At 43.9% G+C, this 21,188-nt stretch overlaps 1 protein-coding gene across 1 annotated transcript in view; it reads right to left on the reverse strand.

The window, feature by feature from the left end:
- Window positions 1-20,858, reverse strand: part of LOC120933246 (adhesion G protein-coupled receptor E3-like) — an 89,701-nt gene extending 68,843 nt beyond the window's left edge. The window contains exons 1-4 of the mRNA XM_040346348.1: window positions 20,725-20,858; window positions 11,587-11,679; window positions 6,774-6,911; window positions 4,937-5,008 (exon numbers count right to left, since the gene is read on the reverse strand). Coding sequence (XP_040202282.1) covers window positions 4,937-5,008; window positions 6,774-6,894 — 193 coding nt within the window. The 5' untranslated portion in view covers window positions 6,895-6,911; window positions 11,587-11,679; window positions 20,725-20,858. The remainder of the gene's footprint in view (window positions 1-4,936; window positions 5,009-6,773; window positions 6,912-11,586; window positions 11,680-20,724) is intronic.
- Between the last annotated feature and the right edge of the window lie 330 nt (window positions 20,859-21,188).

The following is a 21,188-nucleotide window of genomic DNA, read 5'->3' on the forward strand; positions in this document are numbered from 1 at the left end:
GATAACAGGAATTACCTCAGGTTTCTATGGCACAAGGACAACGACATCAACAAAGAGGTAATTGATTACCAAATGAGGGTGCATGTCTTTGGGAACAGCCCTTCCCCAGCTGTAGCAATCTATGGACTAAAAAAGACAGCTCAGCTTGGAGAAGCTGAGTATGGATCCGATGCTCGTCAATTTGTTGAAAGGAACTTTTACGTAGATGACGGGCTCAAATCCTTTCCTACTGCTAAAGAAGCAATTAATCTTCTTACCAGAACAAAGGAGATGCTAGCTGTAGCAAACTTGAGACTTCACAAAATTATATCTAACAGCCAAGAGCTAATGAATGCATTTCACCCTGAGGACTATGCTGCCAGTGTGAAAGACCTTGACCTTGGGTCAGACACACCCCCTATGCAGAGAAGTCTAGGTCTGCTGTGGAACATCAAAGTAGACACATTCACCTTCCAGGTGTCAACCTGTGACAAACCCTTCACCAAGAGAGGAGTCTTGTCCGTAGTGAACAGCATCTACGACCCACTGGGATTTATAGCCCCAGTCACCATCCAAGGTAAGATGTTATTAAGACAGCTTACTACTGATAACATAGTTTGGGACACTCCGTTACCTATTGAGAAACAACAAAGATGGGAGAAATGGAGAGGTTCTCTGAAGACATTAGAACAGCTCCAAATTCCACGTTGCTATGCCCCAGTCTCCATCTCAGCCGCTGTCCAGAGGGAAATCCATATTTTCTCAGATGCATCAGTTGAAGCTATAGCTGCAGTGGCCTATTTGAAGACCTCAGGAGTTAATGGAGACATACACTGCAACTTTGTTCTAGGCAAGACAAAGCTAACACCAAAACCCGCACATACCATACCCAGACTTGAACTTTGTGCAGCTGTGCTAGCAGTGGAAATAGCTGAAGTCATAAAGAGTGAAATGGACATTAACATTGATTCCTTCACATTTTACACAGACAGCAAGATAGTGCATGGTTACATTTACAACCAAACTAAACAATTTTACGTGTACGTCAGCAATAGAGTAGAACGTATCAGAAGGTTCTCCTTGCCAAAGCAATGGCATCATATTCCCACTGACCTTAATCCTGCCGATTGTGGGACAAGAGCTATATCTCCAGTAGCTCTCCTCGACTGCTTGTGGCTGTCGCCTCCAAGATTTCTTTCTGAAAACTCCTACTCAATTTCCACGGACACTACCTATGAACTGGTACATCCTGACGATGATAAAGAAATCAGGTCTATGTACACCACACTGCGTACCTCTGCGAGTTCAGAACAAAAACTAAAGTCGCATCGTTTTGAACGTTTCTCAACCTGGTCATCAGCTGTTAGGGCCGTTGCTTATTTGATACACATTGCCCATTGTTTTAAATAGAGCTCAACTTCAGAATGTCATGGCTGGCATATCTGTACCAACCTCCCTACTGCAATGGAAATTGAGCAGGCGGAAAGGGTTATCATTCGCTGTGTACAACAAGAAGTGTACATGGAAGAGTTGCACAGATTCAAAGGTGGAATACCTCTATCAAAGGGTAGTTCACTATTTAATCTGAACCCTGTAGTCGATGACAATCAGTTGCTACGAGTTGGAGGTCGAATAGAGAAATCTGACCTGTGCAGCAAGGAACAAAACCCCGTCATCATACCAGGTCAGCACCACATTGCCACTCTTCTAATACGGCACCATCACGAACTAATACAACACCAAGGCCGACAATTTACAGAAGGCGCTATCAGGTCAGCTGGCTTGTGGATTGTTGGAATGAAGAGATGTGTTTCTTCCCTGCTTTTTAAATGTGTCAAGTGTCGCAAGTTAAGAGGTAGACACCAACTACAACAAATGGCAAGCCTGCCATTTGATCGCCTAAGTACAGATCCACCCTTCACCTACGTTGGAGTTGATGTATTTGGTCCGTGGACTGTGGTAACTCGTAGGACTCGCGGTGGAGCAGCCAATAGCAAGAGGTGGGCTGTGTTGTTTACCTGTCTCAGCATACGAGCTGTACATATCGAGGTGATCGAGTCAATGGATTCGTCTTGTTTCATCAACGCTTTACAAAGATTCTTCTCCATCCGAGGACCTGTCAAACAGCTAAGATCCGACTGTGGTACCAACTTCGTTGGAGCCTGTAAAGAACTTCAACTAGACAATTTCTTAGCAAACAATGGATGTACTTGGCTGTTTAATTCACCACATTCTTCGCATATGGGAGGACCCTGGGAGCGAATGATTGGAATCGCTCGAATAATTCTCGATTCCATGTTGCAGGACCACAAGTCTTCACTATTGACTCATGAGACCTTGAGTACCTTTCTCTCAGAAGTATCCGCCATCATTAATGCAAGGCCTCTAGTACCAGTATCTTCCGATCCTGATGCTCCAATGATCCTTACCCCAGCCACACTCCTTACTCAGAAGGTTGGAACTACCGTGATATCTTCTGCCGAGATTGACCCGAAGGATATCTATAGGCGTCAATGGAAACGGGTGCAACACCTAGCCAATGTGTTTTGGCACTGCTGGAGAAAAGAGTACCTGCATACCCTTCAAAGCCGTTCCAAATGGCAAACACCCAAGCCTAACCTCAAAGTAGGAGACCTTGTTCTTCTGAAAGATAGAGAAGTCTGTCGCAATGAGTGGCCTATGGGTCTTGTAACAAGCGTAATGCCCAGCGATGATGGAAAGGTTTGAAAGGTTGAGATTAAGATAACTAAAGGAGGTTCTGCTCGGACTTTCTCATGACCAATCACGGAATTGGTGCTTCTTCTCCCAAGTGAGTGACTTAGGCAGGAGTACCGGCTATACCTGCTATGGCGGGGAGAATATCACTATCACTATTTACTGTGCTACTGTTGAAGTCCCACGATTATAAACGATAGACTGCAGGACTCAAGCCATCTGTTTTTTGGACTTCATGTTTCATTGTTCATTTACTGCATACCTTCTTGTGTTTGCGGGTATCTCGTATCTATGGTTTACACACCAGTTTTACCTTTAAAGCGGATGTGCCATGGGAACAAAATATTAAAAGTCAGCAGCTACAAATACTGCAGCTGCTGACTTTTAATAATAGGACACTTACCTGTCCTGGAGTCCAGCGCCGATCGCAGCAGAGCACGAGCGATCGCTCGTCACTCTGCTGCTCCCCCCGCCATCCACGCTGAGGGAACCAGGAAGTGAAGCGCTGCGGCTTCACTGCCCGGTTCCCTACGGCGCATGCGCGAGTCGCGCTGCGCCCGCCGATTGGCTCACACGCTGTGTGCTGGGAGCCGAGTGTTCCCAGCACACAACGGGCGACAGACGGGATGTGACGGAATGCCCGTCTTTCGCCCGTATCGTGTGGCCGGAAGTGGGTGCAAATACCTGTCTTTAGACAGGTGTCTGCACCCCCCTCCCCCCTGAAAGGTGTCAAAAGTGACACCGGAGGGGGGGAGGGTTCCGATCAGCGGGACTCCACTTTAGGGTGGAGGACCGCTTTAACGTTTCTTCCCCTACAGGTTCAAGTTGGACTTATCTTTATATATGTAATAGACTTTGAAATCTAAAGATTTCAGGCGGGGAGTGTCATGTTACATGATATTATTTTTATTATGTACTGTCTCTTTAATGTCTATCTAGTTTGTCTCTTGTGGCATTCCGTAGTTTCCATGCTGCTCAGTCTCCTCCCCCTCTTTGCTGTATCAGTCATTTTAATGCTGTAATTCATCTGACCTGTGTCTATCCTCTATACCTGCATGGAAGAATCGTTCTTTTACCTGTTGTAACTTGCATTCTACGGATCATACGACGAATAAACATCGCCAGATCTTCTTTCATGTGAGTTTTGACTGAGTAAGCTATCTGGAAAGGTGATTTGGTATGGATAATCTCTTCAGGGCAATGAGCTCCATGTGCTACTGAAAAACCACATTCATAGCCTTTGCAGCCGATTCAGAATATCATATGAATGATTTCATTCTGTCTATAAAGCTGTGATAATAAAAAAAGGTTCCTCCTCTTTACGACTGGACACTGAAAGAAGCAGACTGTTTACTCTCTTTCTGCATGCTTTCATAATTTGGGTCAGAGGCAGTTTTAGGTTACTCTGGAGTTGTGCCAGGGGCCTTACCTTCACAGCCCCTTTAATCCAAGCCTCGCTCTCAGTGTTCATCACATTGTCCATCATTGGAGAATGATCTGCTCTCTCCATGGGCTATAATCAGTGGGTAGGAGGATTGCCCCTCCAAATGTCCCTGTCCCTGGTTGGATCTGTCACACATATTAGGATGTATTTATAAACATTTACATTGCAATTCATCATGTGAAAGTGCATGTACATTTGTTTTGTGTGAATGGGGCAAAAAACGAATGATGAAAACAAAAAATGCTGAAATCACACCTGAAGCCACTTTGTGCTGCAGTGTGAACCCAGCCTAATGCCGCGTACACACGACCGTTTTTCATGACAAGAAAAATGCAATTTTTTTAATTGGTCGGTAAAAACGGTCGTGTGTTGGCTTCAGAGCATTTTTCTCGACATGCTCTATTTTTTCTCGTCGTTTTTCACGTCGTCATTTTTCTCGGCGTGAAAAACCGGGGAAAAAGTGCATGCTCCCAAGCAAGTTATGAGATGGGAAATTAGCATAATCAGCCAAAAGGGTGTCGCCATTCGAATGGAACTTCCACTTTATAGTGCCGTCGTAAGTGTTGTACGTCATCACGCTTTGCTCGAGTATTTTTTATCACAATCGTGTGTATGCAAGGCAGGCTTGAGAGGAATCACATCGAGAAAAACGTTGTTTTTTTCCATGACATGAAAAACGGTCATAAGTGTAGAGATCAGTATACTCGGCATATAGGGGTTTTGGTGCATCTATTACAGCGCCTTATTTGGAACACCCCAATGAAAAATAGGTAAACCTTATATCTAAGAACTGCTCACCTGACTGTGTTGTTGGTTTGCTTGTGACCAATGAGGGTTTCTCTGTTGGCTGTAGAGTGGTGATAGTGAAATCTAAAAAAAAAAAAAACTTATATTAATTTAAGTAACATAAACTAAAGATAACAAAGTGAAGACTTGAAGTGTATCCCCAGCTAAAAAGTTTTTCTTAATTTTAGGAGTGGGTAAAGATTAGAACCCCTGTCAGGTTTATACTATTATCCACGGTTTCATTACAGAGATGTATCCTCACTACCTATCCTACTGACATTTATCAGATAGAAAGAAAGGGCAATTCAGACAGACAGAAATACAAATGTTTATCTTCAACAGGGGGAAGGCTACAACCCCTGTCTGATTTTTATTTATTTTGTAAGTAGAATGATAAAGTAAAAAAACTTGATAAAATCTGTGCTTAAGGTGAAATAAACAGTAGCTATGCACTATGCCCAGATACCAGGCATTGAACATATATCCAAACAGTGCAGCTATTATGTGAATAAAAGTTGTTTCACCATTACTGAAAAGTCTTCATACATTTGTAGTGACAACTATCATAGATAAATAGATCCTCTCTGGGTCAGCTGATAGCCTCCCATGGCTTCCACTACCATTCATATGCCGTTGAATCTATCTCTCTTCCCCTCAGCTCACTGCATCAATCTCCTCACGCATTACTGATTTACTAACAGACATATCAGCCTGGATCTCAAAACACTTCCTCAAACTGAATGTATCTAAAGCCGAGCTCTTAATATTTCCTCCCCCACTTTCCTCTTCCCCTGAGACGATCAATGGTTATACGGCGGCAGGTCGGCTCGGCTCGGTGAGATCACGCAGCTATACGTCATCTCGCCGTTCAGCCAATAGGGTGCGCGCGCGCGCCCCCCGCTCGCCCCTGACCCCGACGCGCGTGCCCGGCGGTTGCGATCACCGCTGGGCGATCGCTCGTTACAGAGCGAGAACCGGGAGCTGTGTGGGGGAGAAACACAGCTCCCGGTCCTGTCAGGGGGAGAAATTACCTATCGCCTGTTCATACAATGTATGAACAGCGATTTGTCATTTACCCATGTCAGTCCCACCCCCCTTCAATTAGAACACACCCAGGGAACATAATTAACCCCTTCCTTGCCCCTAGTGTTAACCCCTTCCCTGCCAGTGTAATTTTTATAGTAATCAATGCATTTTTATAGCACTGATCGCTATAATAACGCCAATGGTCCCAAAAATGTATCAAAAGTGTCCGAAGTGTCCTCCATAATGTCGCAATACCGATAGAAATCGCTGATCGCCGCCATTACTAGTAAAAAAAATATATTAATAAAAATGCAATAAAACTCTCCCCTATTTTGTAAACACTATAACTTTTGCACAAACCAATCAATAAACACTTATTGCGATTTTTTTTTTACGAAAAATATGTAGAAGAATACGTATCGGCCTAAACTGAGGAAATTTTTTTTTTATATATTTTGGGGGGATATTTATTATAGCAAAAAGTAAAAAATATAATTTTTTTTCAAAATTGTCGCTCTATTTTTGTTTATAGCGCAAAAACTAAAAACCGCAGAGGTGATCAAATACCACCAAAAGAAAGCTCTATTTGTGGGAAAAAGAGGATGCCAATTTTGTTTGGGTGCCACGTCGCACGACCGCGCAATTGTCAGTTAAAGCGACGCAGTGCCGAATCGCAAAAAATGGCCTGATCATTGACCAGCAGTATGGTCAGGGGCTGAAGTGGTTAAGAAAGGCTGTTGTAAGCTGACTAGTCATGACAACTGTTTGCCAACATAAACATTTACTGTTAGCTTTTGTATGTGATATAGTGTAACATGCTTACCTATGCATTTTTCATCTAGTTTAAGCAGTTTGATGCACTGTGATGACATTTTGGAATTACACAAATCATCTTTGCAATAACAATTGTTGCCTCGGCAAGTCGCACCCACAGGGCAATCCATATCATTTGCGCATTTATCTGCATGAAAACAAAATATTTGAGTGCAATTCGTTTTTTGGCAGAACTTGGGCCACCCACACATGGATCAATATTTTTTTTTTATAATCAAATTTTTTTATTTTATTATTAACTTCAACTTTCCATTCAGCATTGTACATTCTTATGTTCCATCGTTTGCATAAAAGACAAAAATGAACATTGCAGGAAAGAACTAGATACAAAATTGTCTTATCAAAAGTTTATCAATTATACTACCCCCCAAAGAAAAAGAAAAAGAAAAGAAAAAAGGAGAAAAAAAGGGGGGCCTAAAAAATAAGATTATTAGCTCATCTGCCCCCCCCCCCTTCCACACCATCAATGGCAAAAGGGAAAGGAAACAACCCCTTCCTCCTTCTAAAGAGGCCACTAATGGCCATGGTGTCTATTCTTTTTATGTGGAAAAAAATAAAATTTATTAGAATTATTTTGTTTCATTTTGGTTTCATTCATTAAAAAAAAATGTTTGCTTCATCATAATTATTATGTCAAAATAATTTGTAGGGATGCACCAATACTATTGTTTTAACACCGAGTATGAGTGCTGATACTTTTATTCAAGTACTTGCTGATCGCTGATACCAATTATCGATACGTATCACCTAGGAAGAGTAGGTAGAGGGGTGGTTTGGGAGGTGGGTGGGGTTTCTAGGTTGTTACGGAGTTGGGTGAGGCTGGGGTGAGGGCATGGTGGAAGGGGGGGGTATAGGGGTAAGTGAGGGCAGGGTAGTTGAGGATGGGGTGAAATAGGGATTCTAGGGTGGGAGAGTTGGGATGGAAAAGGCTGTGATCACTGGGGCAGAAGAGGATGGGGATGGGAGGATCATTGCGATACATGGGGGCAGAGGTGAAAGATGGTGGAGGGAAGGAGGAGGCAACAGGCAGAAGTGACAGCAGGGCAGAAGGAAGGAGGAGGCATGGATGGCATGCACCAGAGGTGACAGCTGGCCAGAGGTGGGGATCTCACCTGCCAGAGAAGACAGCCTGCCAAAGAAGAGGAGGAGGCAGGGATGGCACCAGCCAGAGATTTCAGCTGACCAGAGGGGAGGAAGAGGCGGAGATGGCACCTGCCAAAGATCACAGACAGCCAGAGGGGGAGGAGAAGGAGGGGATGCACCCACCAGAGGAGAAAGCCAGCCGTACGATACCGGACGTCACTTCCGGTATCGGTTTCGGGTATCAGAGCATTTTCGCGAGTACCCATACTCGTGAAAATGCCTAGTATCAGCACCAAGACCAGTATCGTTATTGGTGCAATCCTAATGATTTGTTTTCGTAACATTTTCGTTATTTCCGGAGAGTATACTGTATTGGCTGATTATCCCAGAGTCAAAGACTACCAAGCTACTCTCATCCGAAAAGATTGAATGAATCCAATTTAAAATATAATTCATTTGTTATGTAATTAAAGCGGAGTTCCGGCCACAATTTCACTTTTTAAATATAAATACCCCTGTAATACACAAGCTTAATGTATTCTAGTAAAGTTAGTCTGAAAACTAAGGTCCGTTTTGTTAGGTTGTTACAGCATTTAGACACTTTATAAAATAGAAATTGACTGGGGCCATCTTAAGTGTGGGCATCATGAAGCCAGACTGTATGACTTCCTGGATTTCAGCCTTGCAGATCTTGCACATGCTCAGTGCTGCACAAGCAATGTAATAGTTTTCAGATCAGGTTTCAGCACCTGTACTGTCCAAGTCACATGATTCTTCGAGACTGGGGAGTGCACAGACTCCTGGAAAGTTACACCCACTACATTCCCAGGAGTCTGTGCGGTGAAGCTTAAGCACCTAGGTGCAGGAAGAGGGAAGATTAACTATTCTGCCTAGCAACAACACTTTGAAGGCATCTAAAAAAAAAAGTTTTTTTCTTAAAGGGCTAATGACATTTTTTTAAAACTACTGATGTAATGTTATATTTATGGGTGGAACTCCACTTTAAGTTGAATTAATTTGCCCATTCCCAACTGATAGCTTAAGCTTGGAAATTCCCCTTTTTGATTGTAGCTGAGGCTAAATACAGGGTATTTCACGCAATGATACATATGCCAAAATGGAAGCCATTGAAAAAGATCAGGTTTCTGTAAATTTCTGTACCTCTTTCAGACCCTCCCGATTGCAATACCAAAATTTTTTTTCAAACAAGCACAGTCCCTTATTAATAGATTTATCTGGGCGAATAAACGTCCAAGAATAAAGGCTTGCGTAATATCACTGGCTAAACGGAATGGAGGAATAGCGGCCCCGGATCTTTATAGATATTACCAGGCGGCGTTATTGTGTCGACTTATTGACTGGAGCAGACATTCTGGAGATAAGTTATGGCCAGGGCTAGAGCAAGATCAATGCGGATGTATGCTGCAGAGGGCAGCATGGTGCTATCGGGGGCTCTCAATGGATATTAAGAATCATCCGTTGATAGGTCCCACTCTCCGGGTGGCACATAAGTTATTCGTCAGAGGGATTCTATCAACGGAGGATTCACCGCTCTTCCCAATTCTGGGAAACCCACAGTTCAAACCAGGTTGGACGAAAGGACCATTTTGTAAATTAATAGAACAGGGGCGGTTCCAGGCTTCGCACTTCCTGAAGGAGGGGGCTTGGATCACTAGGCAGGAGATGACAATGGGTGAGTTACCCTATCAACTTGACTTTTGGCGGTCTTTACAACTACAACATTACCTTGATACTTTGAAATCTCCGGCCAGATACGGCCGAAGTTTGACAAGGTTTGAGAGGTATTGTAGTGGGGGGGGGACTTTACGGCACTCCCTATCGAGAATTAGTGAGCTTTTGAATAACCCAACAGAGGAGTCACAGATACCTTTTTTTAATAAATTGGAGCGTGAATTGGGAAGGCCTTTTACAGAAGAGCAAAAGAACAAAATAATTCGGAATATTTTTGAATCCTCTATGTGTGTAAAGACACAAGAGATGAATTATAAAATTTTGTCACAGTGGTACCGGACTCCGGAGGTACTGAATAAGTGCTACCCAGATATGATAGACAGATGTTGGAGGTGCGGGAAGAGAGGAGGAACTTTAATACATATTTTCTGGGCCTGCCCCAAGATTTTAAGATACTGGAGCAGGGTCCGAGAAATAACGCAAAGATTCAGTAGGGAACAACTACCAGACGAGTGGTCCTTCTTTATGTTGCAAGATACAGAGATGTCAGTGAGGAGATATAGGAAAACGATGGTGTGCCACCTTTTAAATGCAGCCCGGGCATGTATCCCAGGGATGTGGAAGCAGACACGGCCTCCAACTATTAGGATGTGGCTCAATAGAGTGGAAGACCTGAACAGAATGGAGGACCTGGTATGGACCTCAAGGCAGAAACGGAAGGTATATTTGGAAACGTGGGCGGAGTGGAACATATTTAGATACTCGGAGGAGGGTAAGGCCTTGATAGATGTGGATTGAGGGGGGGGACGTGGGGAGGTCTGGGGGGGGGGGTCTCCTTTTTTTTTTTGTTTTGTTTTGTTTTGTTTTGTTTTGCGTTGCTTTGTTTTGTTCGTCTGACTGCTGGGATTTTGTTTTTTGGGTTACTTTACAGATGGGGGGATAAAGGGGAGGTAAGGCAGAGAGGGACAGAGTACTTGCCCCAATCTCGACGGGACATGGATTTCCTGCTGGGACGGGGGCAAAAGGGTACGGAGGCAAAATGGTATTAGGGGAGTGGATTAATGAAGTAGATTTGGGGTAACGGGGAAGAGAATTAGCATAAGAGAGAATTATATAATGTATTACGGATTTTTTTTCTCTTTCCCCGATCCCCGGTTATGTATGGAGAAGGACAGGAATGACAGGGCGAAAAGCGAATTATTATTTTTTGTTGTACTGTCTGAATTGTCAGGTATATAACCCCCTTATATATGAGTTGACTGATTTAAACCAGAGGAATGCCTCCTAGGGTTCTGTGTATTTTTGCTTTGCTATTTAAAAACAAATAAAAGAAGATTGAAAGAAAAAGATCAGGTTTCCAAATTTGACTTCTTATGGCAACCCTGGATCACACAAATGCATTACGAATGAAAATGTGAGTGCAAGTAATATTTCTAGCACCAGATCTCCTCTGCAATGCTAAACTGATGACCCATAAGGGGCTTTTAAAGCGTTGCCTATGGAAAATATAGGATACTGAAGTTTGTCGCCATTTCACGATTATTAAGGTTTGATATGTTTTAATAAAAATATTACAGTCTACACTCAGAGGCGCCTCCATTCTTTTTTCTTTTACATATCCTGGAGATTGCTTCCCTGCATAAGGCTGGCCCTGACACAGTGGACTTTCTTTTATCTCCCCTTTCTCATTCATCACAGCCTACAGCTGCTTTTTTTAAAAAACAATAAACACTTTTTTTTTTTAAACTGGAACTACCACCAGTTTGTTCTCCAGTGTATCTTCTTTTTATAAAATATATCATGTTTTGGGGGTTTATGCCATCATCAGGCCTGAAGTGAAACATGTGTGCAAAAAAATAAAAACATGCAAAAGCGGCTCTGACAGCAAAAGGGTTAATGGGAATGAAATCTACACCTTACTAGCTCAGATAGCCTGCTGCAAGAGTAGATTTAAAACTGCTATCCCTATCAAGAAATGGAGCCTTACCAACCCAAAGAGCCCTTTGCTCAGAACAGTAATGTCTTACCTTTACAAATGTTAAGTCCTGCATCATCTTGTGCATTTATTGATCCGGGGCCACAGATACAAGGAAATCGGCTTCCTAATTTAGGACAGAATGCTGCTGGTCAAAAAGAACAGGACAGTCAGTGTGATCCATTTACCAGCAGAATGCCTTGGATGTATAGTATAGTGATATAATATGACTATATACAGCATAGTAAGGGGTGGTGGTATGAAAGGGTGACAATGTCAAAGAAAAAGCACCAACATCCATGTAGATATATGTAGACGAGGGAGGTTTTTTAGGGGGATTTTTACGGGTGACTGCAAAAATTTTTTAATTCAATACTCCAAAGATATAAAAATAACAGAAGTTTTATTACTACAGACAAGACATAGTTAAAAATATTATTGGCTACAGATTGTGTGCATAGGTACAGTTAAACATCTAGAGTTCAAAACAGATGGAAAGATTTCACTCAACAATAACATTGGAGTGATTGTCCCGACATGTTTCGTCAGTTTGGGCTTCCTCGGGGGATGTTTATAGAGACACTCAGATGTAAACTGCGTAGAACAGAGCAAAGTTAAAACCATTCATATAAATATTTAACATAACATAAGTTTAATAACAAAGTAAACTGTCAAATGTGTGAGTGTGTACTTTGGTGTATATCATTACAACATTAAAATATTATATCTCCAAATTAGCAGAATAACCTCCTTTCCAGGTAGAACATTTTAATATTTAATATTATAGGTAAGTGGTGAGTTATTTTTTTTTTTATATATTGGATTTTTATTGTAGATTTGCACAATCTATATTTGAATATCTTGTTGGTCTTCAAGGCTTACTCCACAGGACACATGATATCCAGTGTTATTGAATTAAAGGTACTGGTCGAGTTTTACTTTTATTTTCAGTTGTGGGGACTTTGAGGTTTCCAAAGAAGTGATGAGTGATATTGGTGATATTGATGTATGGATTTCTGTTTTCGTCTCCACACTTGGTGTAGTTTGTACTATTACAATTAAACCTTTTTTTTTTATGTTGGTTCTTAGCTCCTGGAAATTATCCCTGTTTTATAAACGCATTATTTTAAAAGAATAGCATTTTTTTTTTTATATCGTCCCTATTATATTTTATGTAAACATAGCTTTTTTTAAGAATATTTTTTTAGTTGCATAAATAGGAAATGTGGCATATGAATAGTTTGTTTTCATATGCAGCCAGCAGGTGGAGGTTTTGGCTCATTTTCAGATGCTTTTCAGGATCCCCTGATTTTCTTCTAATGTGAAATTTACATACAGGGGCAGATCAACAGAGCGAGTACGCCGGCGTATCTACTGATACGCCGGCGTACTTTCAAATTACCCGCGTCGTATCGTTGTTTTGAATCCTCAAAACAAGGTACGACGGCATCTGGGTTAGATCCAACAGGATTACGTCTTTGTACGCCTTCGGATCTAAGATGCAATTCTTTGGCGTCCGCTGGGTGGCGTTCACGTTGTTTTACGCGTTGAGTATGCAAATTAGCTATTTCCGACGATCCACGAACGTACGAGCGGCCGGCACATTCCTTTACGTCATCTCTAGTCGGCTTTTTCTGACGTATAGTTAAAGCTGGTATTTCGTGGCGTATAGTTAGACCTGCCATGTTAAGTATGGCCGTCGTTCCCGCGTTTATTTTGAATTTTCTTTTTTTGTTTGCGTAAGTCGTCCGTGAATCGAGATGGACGTAATTCACGTCTATGTTAAAAAAATTACGTCCTTGCGACGTCATTTATCGCAATGCACGGCGGGAAATTTAGGGACTGCGCATGCGCAGTTCATTCGGCACGGGGAATGTAAAAATTACGTTTTTTTTTTTGAATGTCATTTAAAACGATAGTGTGTGGGCTTCAGAGCATTTTTCGGATTCTGAAAAACGGGGCAAAAAAAAATTCAAAGATGCTCTATTTTTTAACAACGTTTTTAATGTTGTAGTTTTTCGGGTTGTAAAAAATGGTCGCGTGTGGGCTTTAACGACGTTAAAAATGAAAAATGGAGTAAGCACATTCATCACGCTGTAACAGACAGAAAAGCGCGAATCGTCTTTTACTAACACAAAATCAGCTAAAGTAGCCCAAAGGGTGGCGCCATCCGAATGGAACTTCCCCTTTATAGTGCCGTTGTACGTGTTGTACGTCACCGCGCTTTGCTAGAGCATTTTTTTTCACGATCGTTTGTAGGCAAGGCCGTTTTAATGATCGGGTTGAAAAAAAATCGTCTTTTCTAGAGCCCGAAAAACATTGTTTTTTACAACCTGAAAAATTATCGTGTGTACGCGGCATTATACTTACCTGCTCTGTGCAGTGGTTTTGCACAGAGGAACTCGAATCCTCTGATTCTCTCCTTTTCGGGTCCCCCACCAGCACTCCTGGCTCCTCCCCCTAAAGCGGTGCACCGCTACATGCTCTCTTCCAAGTAACTGTTTTATGCAGTGGCGTCGTTAAGGGGTGGCTATTGAGGCTGGAGCCCCGAATCTGGGGCCCATAGTCCTAAGTCCAGCACTGGTCCTACCATGAGACTGTCCCGGGCTGCCTGACACAGTGCTTCCCACAGAGCCGTGCCACTCTCACTGAGTGTGCATTCTGTGCTTCACTGACATCCAGAGAAGGGAGATGAGTGTCTCCTCCTTTGCTCCGCCCCCATATCAGAGAGTCGGGAGGAACTTTCTCGTACTGAGCTCCAGAGCTGATGAGTGCAGACCATAGGGGAGGGGGAAACTCTGTATATACACTAGCCTCTCTTTATATACCCAGTCTCTCTGTATATCCCTAGCCTCTCTGTATATACCCTAGCCTCTCTGTATATACACTAGCCTCTCTGTATATACCCTAGCCTCTCTGTATATATAACCTAGCCTCTCTGTATATATAACCTAGCCCAGCCCTCAAAAAATCCACTCGCCTGCTCGTATTTTGCTAGTGGATTTTGAGGGCTGGCAAGTGTGGGCTGCCTGTGGGGGGGGGGGAGCACCACCGACAGCCTGGGTTTGTCGGAGTGACAGTAGGGGAAGAGAAAGGAGAGGAGAGATGCTGCCGCTTAGTTGATCAGCGCACGGGGAACAGCTTTCATTTCAATAGCGGTGTTCCCCGCTGTGTGCCGTCATATACAGCCCCCTTTCCTGTCCATGCACTTTGATAGACAGATCACCCGTCCCAAGATTGGACGGGTGATCTGTCTATCAAAGTGCCTGGACAAGGGGGAGGGGCTGTATATCTCAGCGCGCGGCGGGGAACACACAGCTATTGAAATGAAAGCTGTAATGTTCCCTGCACGCTGATCATCCAGGCGGCAGCATCTCTCCTCTCCTTTCTCTTCCCCTACGGGCCTACACAGTACACAGGTAGGCTGCATTGGGGAGACAGAACTGCATTAGGGACACAGAGCTGCATTGGGGACACAGAGCTGCATTGGGGACACAGAGCTGCATTGGGGACACATGGCTGCACTGACGAACACAGGCTGCACTGGCAGACACAGGCTGCACTAGCAACACATAGCTGCATTGGGGACACAGGCTGAATTGGGAACACATGGCTACACTGGCGGAGACATGGCTACACTGGCGTGCACTGGTGACACAGGCTGCACTGACAGGCACAGGCTGCACTGGCAGACACATAGCTGCACTGGCAGACATATAGCTGCATTCGGGACACAGGCTGAATTGGGGACACATAGCTGCAATGGGGACACAGATAAAGTTGTTAATATTTATTTTTATAACTTAATTCTGCATAAAACATTTAAGTGTCATTTCATGAGATAATTTATGAGGGTGTGTTTAGGGGTGGGATTCGGGGCGGGGCATTGTAGGGGTTGGGCGGGGCAACTGGTGGCGAGTAACCTTTGAGGCCTGGCTAATAGTTTAGGACTTGAAATTTTGAGCCATGCACTAGCCTCTCTTCTATATACCCTAGCCTCTCTTCTATATACCCTAGCCTCTCTGTATGTAACAATCTGCATATTGTGGTAGGTGACGTGGCAAGCTCTCTGGTGACCCCAATGTAAAGGGGAGACTCTCTGTGGACCCTGATGTAATGATAATCACACACACACGTATATTATATACATGTGTATGCCCGCCCAAGCGTATGACTTTCTTTAATTTGCTGCTATGGGCTCTAGCCCCAGATCTTTTGTAGACCTAGCAACGCCCCTGGCTCTATGCGTCCATAAGACAATTAGAGCTGTGGATTGACACCACCACCCTGCTCTCTTCTCATTTTCTCACTGGCTGTGATTGATAAAAATAGGTGAAGAGGATGCACTAGTCAAATAATTCTGGAAACTGCCGCACCTGCAGGGATGGACTGGGACAGAAATTTGGCCCTGGACTTCATCCAGACTGGCCCACTTTGACAGGTCTCTCCCATGGCGGCCGGACAACTCCCGCAACCCCCCCCCCCCTCCTGGCCACCCAAGCCCCCTCTCCCTCTTCACTAGCCACTAGCAGTTCTACTTTATTAGAGTAGAACGACTAGTACTGGTACTCTTATAGGCAGTACCAGTGGGGAAGCTAGACATTATTTCACCCGGGGTAAAGAATCAGTTCGGTGCCCCCCTTATGGGACAAGATTAGGCAGAAGTAAGAAACTCCCAGGCCATAGCTGTTGAGTCAGCTGTCTGTCCCCTCCCCCCATGCTCCTCTGGTCCTCCCCCTGCTTCTTTGTTCCCCCCAGGTGAGCGCTGCGGGGAGGGAGAGACAGAGGAGCGGAGGGGGCAGCAGTCCGTTGTCACTGAAGCCGGCTCACTGAGCCATCGGCCCACCGGGAAACTCCCTGTGGTCCCAATGGCCAGTCCATCCCTGCGCACCTGAGACACCCTGAATACCAGGAGATAAAAATGAGTGAAAGAAATAAAGTCTCAAAAATACTCAAAGAGCTAAAACCAAAGCTCACAATTGAAAATATTGGTGCTCTTTAAAAACCATGCACAACTGCATGGTCCCCAACTGTCTAGTTGGGGACCTGGAGCCTGGGGATTTTGCAGCGATCTGGGTAGGAGGAAATCTCCAATCCTGGGACCAGGATTTAGGACAAGCCGGCACATTGATTGTTCAGGTATGTGTGGGCCTGATAGTAGAGTCAGGAACCATGGTTCTGGGCTCCACCCAGGCGTGCAAGGGAGAAGAATGCATGTCTGCATGGTTTAGTTAGACAGAGGGCCCAAGCCTGTGGGTTGAGCAGCACAAAAGCTGAAAAAAGATACAGCGTTTGTACAGGAACTCTGTTATAGGGCCAAGAGGGCTGAAGCCCAAAGCCTGAGCAGCAGTGCTGCTAAAGAGCCAGGAGGCTCTGTATTTTTCCATGTATGATTATTACCAGAGCTTTTTTTGTCAGAAAATTGGTGCAGGAACTCAACCACGACCCCGTTCAGATTTCAAAAACAGTAGAAGGGTCTTAAAGAGGCATTAAATACCAGGATTGCATTACATACAGAGTGCAGAGTTCAGGGGGTTACACACAGAGTGCAGAGCTGTCACTTGTAAACACAGAAACCAGACTTCTGTGTTCACAAGTGATTGTAGTGAGCAGGCACCAAAGGGTCTGAGCCAAAGGTGGTGGAACTGAGTTCCCCCAAGTTCCCCCAGAAAAAAAGCCCCGATTATTACTGTGAAGTTGAAACCCCTGCAAGGGCAATCCTGGATGGACTTGTTTTTCTTTTCCTTCAATAAAAGTGGTCCAAGAAGCCCTTAAACTGCATACCTGCCATGGACTCAGCTCACTGGGTAGCTCTAACCTTAAGCTAAAAGAACCCCCAATATTACAGATGCAACACAACATCAATCAAAAATTAACACAATGCGAGAAAACATAAGTTGCAAAACATGTGTAATACCATGCTATACATGAAAGATGATAAAATATAAGTGAATATTTGAAACAAAAAAAATGGTCCAATTTGGACTCTATTGAAGGTTAACAGTCCAAAATAATGTAGCGTGGTGCACGGATGCTATTCCAAAAGCTTCAAAGTGCTTTTGGAATAGCTAAATGCTAAATGGCTGCTTATCAGACCTCAAAGGTCAATGGGGTCTATTAGGTAGATTCAGGTAGAGTTAGGCCGACTTATCAGTAGATAAGTCGACCTAACTCAGAATCTACGCCGACTTATGTTTAAGCGTATGCTCAAACAGAGATACGCTTAAACATATCTAAGATACGACGTTCGCGCCGTCCTATCTTAGATTGCAATATTTTGGATGGCCGCTAGGTGGCGCTTCCATTGCGGTCGGCGTAGAATATGTAAATGAGGGGATACGCCGATTCACGAACGTACGCCCGACCGACGCAGTACTTTTACGCCATTTGCGTAAGAGATAGGCCGCGTAAAGTTAGAGCTAGGCCCTAGTGGAATAGTAATGTTAAGTATGGCCGCGGTTCCCGCCGCGAAATTCGAAATTTTTACGTCGTTTGCGTAAGTCGTCCGCGAATCGGGATTTACGTCGTTTACGTCCACGTCAAAATCAATAGGCCCGTGCGGCGTACTTAGCCGCAATGCACACTGGGAAATGTAGGCGCCCGGCGCATGCGCAGTAACAAAAAAACGTCAAAAACGTAAGGTCAAGCCTTATTACCATTAAACACGCCCCCTAACACAGATTTGAATTTGGCGCCCTTACGCCCGCCCGCTTTAGGCTACGCCGCCGTATATTAGCAGGCAAGTACATTGAGAATCATTACTTGCCTAGCTAACTTACGGCGGCGTAGCCTAAACACGCTAAGCTACGCCGCCGTAACTTTATTCCATTGTACCTGAATCTACCTATATGTGTCTATGTGGAACTCTGGATGGTCAAGGACTCCCAGCTCACAGATAGGAGTGAAAATGAAAAGGAGGACCAATAGTGCTTTTTAAAATATCCAAGGAGGTCCACTTCGTCTGAGCAACCCGGAATCTAGGGTTACAGTCTGTGGTGAGGGCAGCATAATATGTGGAGATAAGTTAGGATCTGGTTCTCTTAATATTTTCTCCAGTGAAGGCGCTCTAATAGGATTATCCAGAGAACCAAATTGCGCATGGACAGCATGTCAGAGTTGGTAGTAGTAAAACAGTACATGGTAGGTCAAAGTTTGCATGCAATTAGTAAAAGGACTTGAAATCCTCTGTAGTGTATAAGTGGCATAAATATTTAATCCCCCTCATATTTTGATTTTTAATTAAAAGCTGCGTGGTATCTCTCTACCAAACTGCAGCTCAGTAAAATGTCTTAAATACTATGCATGGGGTCAGTACAGTATTTCTGGTGCTTTTCCTGTTAAAATACACTAGGTGTCCTATCACTAAGAAATGTCTTATTCATTGACTGTACAACATCGGTCCGTAACCTTTTTGGCACCAGGGACCACTTTCACGGCAGCCAATTTTCCCAAGGATCGGGGGGGGGGGGGGGGATGGGGTTCTTTCTGTCCTCAGCCCCTCTTTACAGCAAAGTCACCCCTTTATATCAGTGTCCTCAGTTACCCTTCACATCAGAACCCCCCCTTTACATTACCGTGCCCCTTTACAGTGCAGTCCCCTCTACTTCACAGTGCCCCTTTACATTAATGTAACGGGGACTGCTCTGTAAAAGGGGAATTGTAATGTAAAGGGGCACTGTAATATAAAGGGGACTGCTCTGTTAGGGGGCACTGTAATGTAAAGGGGTGCTGTGATGTAAAGGGGGAACTGTGATATAAAGGGGACTGCACTGTAAAGGGCCACTGTAATGATTACAGTGCAGTCCCCTTTATATTACAGTGCCCCTAGCAATCGCAGCCTCCTCCATCACAGTGCCCCTGCATCCCCTCCTCCTCTCTAACATGACACTTTCCAATTCTAATGTCTGTCTCCCCTGCACAGGAATCGTACCTTTGGCAGAGCAGAGGCTGCTTCCTCTCCAGGCTCCCCCGCCCACCCGGTGATGCCATCTTATCAGCAGGGCAGGGGGCAAGAGGAGCTCTCCATTCTGATCTGCAGTTCCTCCCGTCCTCTGCCCTTCTGATTGGATGACATTTTCAGCCAGATGGGCTGCACAGCAGGAGATAAAAAGTGACCATGGTCGCTAATAGCCCTGTGCAAAGTGCCTTCGCCGCTCATCTCCTGCTTTGCCACACAGTTATCATTAGGCCGTCAGACTGGCACCAGTTCGCGGCCCGAGGGATGGTACTGGGCATGCTTCAGTTTCAGTTCCCTTCTAAGCTGGTAATGTCCTTCTTTTTTCCTATCTGTGCAGCTTATGTGAATATAGCATCCCACATAGTTACATAGTTAGTCAGGATGAAAAAGACACAAGTCCATCCAGTTCAACTATAAAATAAATTAATAACAATAATAATATCATACAATCCCATATACCCAATTCTATACCCACAGTTGATCCACAGTGTGGGGGCGCACATGTGGGCGTACACACAGGTATAAATGACAGTCCACTCCCTCCCACCTCCAAGCCCACTAAACGAATCACTAGGGGGGAGGATATTACGTGTTGATTGATGGAGGTATCACTTCCCTGTTATTCTAAGCACATACAAAAAATAGAAACAGGCTGGAAGGGTGTAAAACAGGCTGCGATTGGCAGAACCTCCCTTAGATAGCTCACACCATGTTTTTGCACAAAAATAATGAAGATTTATGCAGTGATAGGCTGCACTGATAGGCTGCATTGATGGGCACCGTTAAACACTCATGAGGCTGCTCTAATGGCCACTCATTAGGCTGCACTGATGGGTACTGATATGCCTAATGTTAAGTTGTTGTTAATATTTATTTGTAACTTAATTCTGCATAAAACATTTAACAGTGTAATTTCATGAGATAATTTACGAGGGCATGTTTAAGGGTGGGGCAGAGTAGGGGTTGGGTGGGGCAACTGGTGGCATGTAACTCTTAGGGCCTGGAGTGGCTAGTAGCTCCTGACTTGGAATTTTGAGCCCTGCTTTAACATATTATACTAAATCAGAGTTTTGCATTTGTGATGAAAAGTGATGTCATGTAAATATCTTCACAGTATTTTCAGGGCTTTTTGGCTTCTTTTGGCATTCCAACTGTAATCTCTCTTACTATAACATTGGTCTGCTGAAGAAAACTTACTACTGCCTTTAATGTAGGATATTGTCATTTGTTTACCTGCGCAGTGCTCATCCAGCTTTACCAGGTCCTCACAGTTTGTTAAGTGCTTGGAATTGCACAGTCCTTGGGCACATAAACAATATTCGTTCTTACAAAAGGCACCTGCAGGGCAGTCCGTATCCTGTATACATTTATCTTCATAAAAACAAGAGGTTATAGAGACATTAGTTATTTAAAGAGATTAATATTTGCAGACAGAGTGACAGATTTGAAAACAGCTTCACAAAGATGGCTGCAGTAAAAAGAGACAAATGGATAAACTACACTGCGATTTATACTGGTTAGGGCTGATTATCAGCTGGCAAATGTTCACCACTGATTGCCAATCTAACCAAACAACCCAATCTACATCTTTGTATACTAATATAGTAAAGGGGTTCACCGAATTCATATTCTGGCTGACATTCTCAGGAAACCCGCTCTTCATGCCACATAGTAGACTTCTTGGCTAACTTCTAGTC

The sequence above is a fragment of the Rana temporaria genome, chromosome 3 (assembly GCF_905171775.1).
Source record: "Rana temporaria chromosome 3, aRanTem1.1, whole genome shotgun sequence".
Lineage (NCBI taxonomy): Eukaryota > Metazoa > Chordata > Amphibia > Anura > Ranidae > Rana > Rana temporaria.